Source organism: Amphimedon queenslandica, unplaced genomic scaffold, assembly GCF_000090795.2.
Source record: "Amphimedon queenslandica unplaced genomic scaffold, v1.1 AMPQUscaffold_13520, whole genome shotgun sequence".
NCBI lineage: Eukaryota > Metazoa > Porifera > Demospongiae > Haplosclerida > Niphatidae > Amphimedon > Amphimedon queenslandica.
The window spans coordinates 792,917-798,833 of record NW_003546244.1 but is presented as its reverse complement, the minus strand read 5'-3'; the positions used below and the strand labels follow the sequence as shown (position 1 = coordinate 798,833).

At 34.9% G+C, this 5,917-nt stretch overlaps 2 protein-coding genes across 2 annotated transcripts in view; both read right to left on the bottom strand.

Annotated features, from left to right (window-relative positions):
• The window catches only part of LOC100640439 (deleted in malignant brain tumors 1 protein-like), a 4,213-nt gene extending 994 nt beyond the window's left edge, over positions 1–3,219 (bottom strand). The window contains exons 1-14 of the mRNA XM_019994683.1: positions 3,135–3,219; positions 2,691–2,804; positions 2,443–2,640; positions 2,224–2,394; positions 2,018–2,182; positions 1,774–1,962; positions 1,559–1,726; positions 1,340–1,504; positions 1,125–1,295; positions 911–1,069; positions 699–863; positions 491–652; positions 278–445; positions 51–233 (exon numbers count right to left, since the gene is read on the bottom strand). Of these exons, the coding sequence (XP_019850242.1) occupies positions 51–233; positions 278–445; positions 491–652; positions 699–863; positions 911–1,069; positions 1,125–1,295; positions 1,340–1,504; positions 1,559–1,726; positions 1,774–1,962; positions 2,018–2,182; positions 2,224–2,394; positions 2,443–2,640; positions 2,691–2,733 (2,107 nt within the window). The 5' untranslated portion in view covers positions 2,734–2,804; positions 3,135–3,219. The remainder of the gene's footprint in view (positions 1–50; positions 234–277; positions 446–490; positions 653–698; positions 864–910; positions 1,070–1,124; positions 1,296–1,339; positions 1,505–1,558; positions 1,727–1,773; positions 1,963–2,017; positions 2,183–2,223; positions 2,395–2,442; positions 2,641–2,690; positions 2,805–3,134) is intronic.
• A 187-nt stretch (positions 3,220–3,406) lies between these two features.
• LOC109580996 (uncharacterized) overlaps positions 3,407–5,917 on the bottom strand; it is a 3,884-nt gene continuing 1,373 nt past the window's right edge. The window contains exons 2-6 of the mRNA XM_019994678.1: positions 5,483–5,740; positions 5,393–5,439; positions 4,985–5,343; positions 4,192–4,934; positions 3,407–3,750 (exon numbers count right to left, since the gene is read on the bottom strand). Coding sequence (XP_019850237.1) covers positions 4,634–4,934; positions 4,985–5,343; positions 5,393–5,439; positions 5,483–5,740 — 965 coding nt within the window. The 3' untranslated portion in view covers positions 3,407–3,750; positions 4,192–4,633. The remainder of the gene's footprint in view (positions 3,751–4,191; positions 4,935–4,984; positions 5,344–5,392; positions 5,440–5,482; positions 5,741–5,917) is intronic.

Here is a 5,917-nt window from a genome sequence, read left to right as displayed (position 1 = left end):
TATCTATTTCATTAGATAAAATTTCAAATACTAACAATAAATGTTTGTACTTTTAGTGTCATTGTATTGACAATCTACTCCACCTCGTTTCTGATTAAACCAATCATTTGCATATGATGAAGGTGAATATTTTGAACAGTTACTCAATTCATTCTCAGTTCCAGTACACACATATCTATAACCAACTCTTTCATTCTTACCACTCCAGTTAGTATCAGTAATTGCAACAGACCCTACAATAGATCACATACAATAGATGATATTATGTTATACTTACAAGTATCATAATATCCTAATTGTCTGCAAACAACTTTAGCATTATTATAATTCCAGTATCCTGGATCAATTGTCATCCATATGCCATCAGTACATATCTCTACTCTTCCTTCATTATCTCCTCCTCCATCAGTTAAGTGAACTGTTCCATTGCTACAATTTACTACACCTGCAACAATGTAAATTCATTCATTGAGTATTGTATTAACTTTACTTGAACATGTGAATCCTCTTGCTGTATTACAGTAATAATTGTAAGGACGATCATAGCAATTCTTCAGTGAATTCTCATTCCCACTGCATGAGAATCGAATATACATGATTGGAGCAACATTCTTATTTCCACCAAACAATGAATTATATGAATATAAAGCCCCTTTAATGATAAAAGATGTTACATAATTTTAATAAAATAGATTTACAGTTAGTATCTTGATAACCCAGCTGTCTACACACAATATTTGGTGAAATCCACCACGAATCACACACAAAAACCCACACTCCATTAAAACAAATTTGTAAATCTCCTTCAGCGTTAGACTGTCTCCCATACAACTTGATTTCACCATGAGTACAATTACTTGTATCTGCAAAATAATATAGATTTTATAATTAAATAAAGTGGATTCTTTACTGTAACATTTGATGCCAACAGTGCGTCCATAGTAGCAATAACGATAATGGTAATTATTACAAGATGTCAAGTTAGTTTCTGATCCAGTACACTGAATTTTCCATAAAATTTGTTGATAGTCTCCATCACCAAATTCAGAATTTCTAAATATTGATCCCTCTAAAAGTAAAGTTTATCATTGCAATAAATTGTTATTTGTAACAGTAAAACATACCTGTATTTTGGCTGTATTGTAATTGTCTACAAACAACTTTAGTTTCTCTTCTATCCCAGTACTGATCACAAGCAGTTCCCCATTCTCCATTGATGCAAACTTCCACTCTTCCTTCATCTGGTGTAGTACCATTAACCAATCTAACACTACCATTAATGCAGTCAGTTAATACTGTGATGGAAGCAATGCATAATATGCAGTATAATTATATTAACCTCTCTCTGAACATTTCACACTAACATCAGTTGTGTGACTAACTGAAAAACTTGTAGAGTAAGTACAATGTTCTAATCTATCTTCATTCCCATTGCATCCTAAATAATGAAACAGAACTGGACCAGATCCTTGACCAAAGTAAGCATTCCAAAATATCAAAGCTCCTGCAATCATTAAGACAATGTAATAAAGAATTAGATAATAATAGTCTATCATACGTGGTGTCTGATGACCAAGTCTTCTGCATACTACATGAGCATCTCTAACATCAAATCCATAGCTACTAACAGTACCCCACACTCCATTACTGCAATACTCTACTCTCCCTTCCACTTTATTAGGACCATTAGGACCAACAAGACGCATACTACCAGTAGAACAATTTCCTGTGTATTAATATTGAAATCAAACAAGATCTAAATAAGCCACATACCTGGTACAATGCTTCCTTTACATCTAACTCCAGATATTCTGTACACACTACGATAACTATAGTAACAACTTGATGTAGACTTTAAGCAATCATTCAAACTTGACTCATTCCCAAAACATCTCCAGTTGTACAATGTTGGTATTCCATGTCCATATCCAAAAGAATTAGAATAATAAACAGGTTGTGCATCTATAAATATGTGGGTAGTGTGTAAACCTCATGAGATCATTATAATTCATTGTACCTGTTGCTGGTAGACCTAATTGTCTACACACTACAAATGATTCTTGATATCCCCAGCGATAATCACAGACACTAGTCCATGCTCCATCATTACACACTTCAACAGTTCCTTCTGTTAATATTAGTCCATCAGTGAGTCTCACTGATCCAGTACTACATGAATTAGCTACAAAACATAGTAGATTTACATCATACATGTAAATATACCTGGACAAACTATACCAACATCTCGTGAATGTGAGCAACCATAAGCATTACCAATATCTACACCTCTATTACAATCCAGCAAGTTATTCTCAGATCCAGTACAGTACAGGCGGTTGAGCCATATTGGACCGGTACTTTGACCATAATAAGCACTACCATAGTAACTTACAGCTGGAAAAACAAATAGAAATGTAAAACACTACAAATTTTTATTATTACATTGTCCTCCATCTACTTCATATCCAAGCTGCCTACAAGCTACTCTTGCATTACCATAGTATCGAAAGTAATAATCGCCACATACACTTCCCCATACAAAGTTGATACAAATCTCTAGTCTTCCATTGTTGGTAGCGCTTCCATTCACTAACCTCAGTGTTCCATGCTGGCAGTTGTCATTAAGTTGACCTAATGCAACTGTAAAATAAAATGACAATTTTTATAGACTAAGATTTGCTATAATATACCAGAAACATTTAGAATCCACAAGATCACTTCAAGTAAATGCATGCTCTTTTAGTAAATGAAGTTCACAAATGATAAAGCCGATTAAGTAACAGTGATGTATTCCGTAACTGGAACTACATTAAGAAAAAATATCAATATTACATTTAAAATATAAACCATGTACCATTAAACTTGACATCAATAGTCAGTGCCGCGTCGCTTCAATTTACTGTTAACGCACCCTCATAATTATTCCTCTAATGGCTTCCACAATAAAAACTTTCTATTCCTGATTAAGTGCACCTCTTGGTCAAATTAAGATAATTATTTTTGGGCATTGTAATTAAAAAGTCCCATTGTTCAATGCTGACACTGCTATTCACTTCACCTCTCTAGACAAGCACCTCTGGAGCATTTTCATAATTAAACAATGCACCACACATGACATGACACATGCAACTTACCGTCTGTCTCTTAGACTTTTAGTTACAGCAAGCTTGTTTGTCTCTTTTTCTTTCAGCCATATTTATTTGGTGCTATACATTAATTATATCTGGACCTAATATTAATAATGATCAATAATAATGAATCATGTGACTTGACTATTTATAGCTATTATTAGCTATGATGAATGATGACCCGGCCGTATCCAAGAGTAGATAATAATTAGAGAATTATTATCCTCTAATTATTATCTACTCTTGCCTGTACGGGTGTGACTTTTTTGTAATTAATATCAATCAACTAATTATTAGAAGTAACATTGTAATAAAATGGAGTAAAATTTAACTACATACACATTATATCAATGAAGTGAATGAACCTACACTACATGTAGATCTAGTTAGATCAATCAGTCATAAATATAATTGTTATAGATTCTTTTCATTCGGAAGTTCCCAATCCTCCTCATCATCATCATCAGTATCACGATTAGCTGAGCTGTCAGCGGCAGGTAAAGGCCTTTCTTCTTCTGGTGAATCTTCAATCCTTGCTTGATTCTGACGAGTATGGAAGGCAACAGGAGGAGCAGATCTCTGAGCTGCTAGTTTTCTTCTTTTCCTCTGCACAAAACACACTCTAAAGAAACAAAAACATTAATGCATAGATCCATAGGCGGCGGCAGGGTCGGGCATGGACGGGCAATGCCCGACCAAAAATTTTGGCCGGAAACAAAAATTTAATTAATGACATCATTTTAGTCATAAATAATTACCATGGCTAGCAAGAGACAGTCTTTTCTGCTTTCCTTTGTCAACAAGCCTTCCAGGAGAACCAGGACTAGCATTTTACAGGTTGGATAGAGCTTTACAGATAAGATAGGGGGCCTTTTAGGCTCATTTTTATGCTATATCATATTGTATGAGTGCGTTGAGTATACGCCCAAAATACGTGGGAAGAAGTGGGTGTGGCCAAAATCGCGGCGCGCTTCGCGCGCCATTCTTTGCCCGACTGCTCCTCAAATCCTGCCGCCGCCTATGCATAGATCTACATTCCTAAATGATGCTATGGCTTGCTTACATGACAATTACTATTGTGAATATTAATGCAGCAGCAATGAATCCAGAGATAAAGAGGACAGTTAAGAGAGCTTCATCAGGAAGTGTAAAGGGCTCATCAGAAGTATTGAGTGGCCATATTATCCAAAGGGACTGATTGGAAACACTCACCGATATACTATTCCCAGTGTTAAGTGAATCAAATAGGCTCTGAAATACAGTGGAGGATGTTTGGTTCCCATCAAATATAAACATTAATAACAAATAGCCCCGCCCCACACCAAGTTTTCCGTATATTCCCGCTCCAACTTTTGTATATGCCAAACATGTGAGTGCACGTGATTTCTTGCTAATTCCTTTCAAATAAGCAAAGAGTAATTTTTATATATAGCATACGCACACATGTACAATAACAATGTCACACATACATAAAAATGTCCTAAACTATCTAAATAGCAAAAATTTTAATGGACTTTTTCATATATTTCTTGCTGCTGTACATCAAACTCCTCATAGTCTAGCTGCCCTCTCACATAGTCTTGATTTTCTTCTTCATAACTTTTTTGCTGCCTTTGCTTAATTGGCACAGAAGGTGCTTGAGATTGTGGCCTAGACATTGCCACAGTAGGCAGCTTTGGCTGAGGCTTGGATTTCAGAATAACTTGTGGGACTTCTTTATTATTATCATATCGAACTGTATCTCCTTCAATATTACTATCATTATGAGCAGGATTTTTGTAGTGTTTTTTGGCCCAAAAATACACTCTATTAAAAAGGAACTATTCTATGCTTGCATGTAGAAATAATAAACTTACACTGCATTAATTGGGAGAACAATAACAAAAGAAGCAATAAAACCTGCTACAAAGAGCCCAATCAATAAACCTTCATTTGTTGTACTGCTCTCATCATCATCATCTGAAGGTGAGGCAACAGAGAGTGCAGTCATATTATTTATCCATAGCAACTTATTGTTCTCAAAGCTGTAAAGTAATATTGACATCAAATCTGAAGCAGTTCGAGACCCATCCATTGCTGCATATATCATGGTTGAAGAAAAGGACAGTGCATTATTAGAGCAAGAAATGTCAGAATCACGAAACTTGACATCATAGACTGAACATCTGCAAGAATGTCTAGTTTGATTTCTCAAAGCATTCATAAGCTCAGCATCCTATGAACCAATTACTGAACACAACAAGCATACATTGACCATAACTTACATTCCATTCATGGCAATTGTTGACATTCAATTGAACAGTAAATTGAACTGTTAAATTGAAATGTAAAATTTTACAATGACTTTTACTTACCTTCCTCTTCCAATAGTATTTCTTTCTTAATATACTGAGCTGTAGTATCAACTGCACACTGATAAAGACCATACTTAGAGCTACCAGAAGTAATGTAAACTAATTCTGATTCTGTACTATTAGCAATAGCCACTCCATTCTTAATCAAAGTAATATTACGATAGAGAGGATACCCACCACTGACAGAGCATGACAGCTGAGCATTGTAATCTCTTATAAAGCTGGTAGAATTAGAACTGAAGTTGAAATATGAAGTTTCTATAACAAATTATTAAGCACTTTACAAAGTGTCTGTAGTTTAATAATACCAACCATAATATTCCAGTTTTTGTACATTTTGATCAAGAGGAATACCATTTAGTCCTAAAAATGTAGAATATGTCAGGAAGTTTTGATATGAACTAGGACAATTCAATGAAGAAAGTACTGTTGATG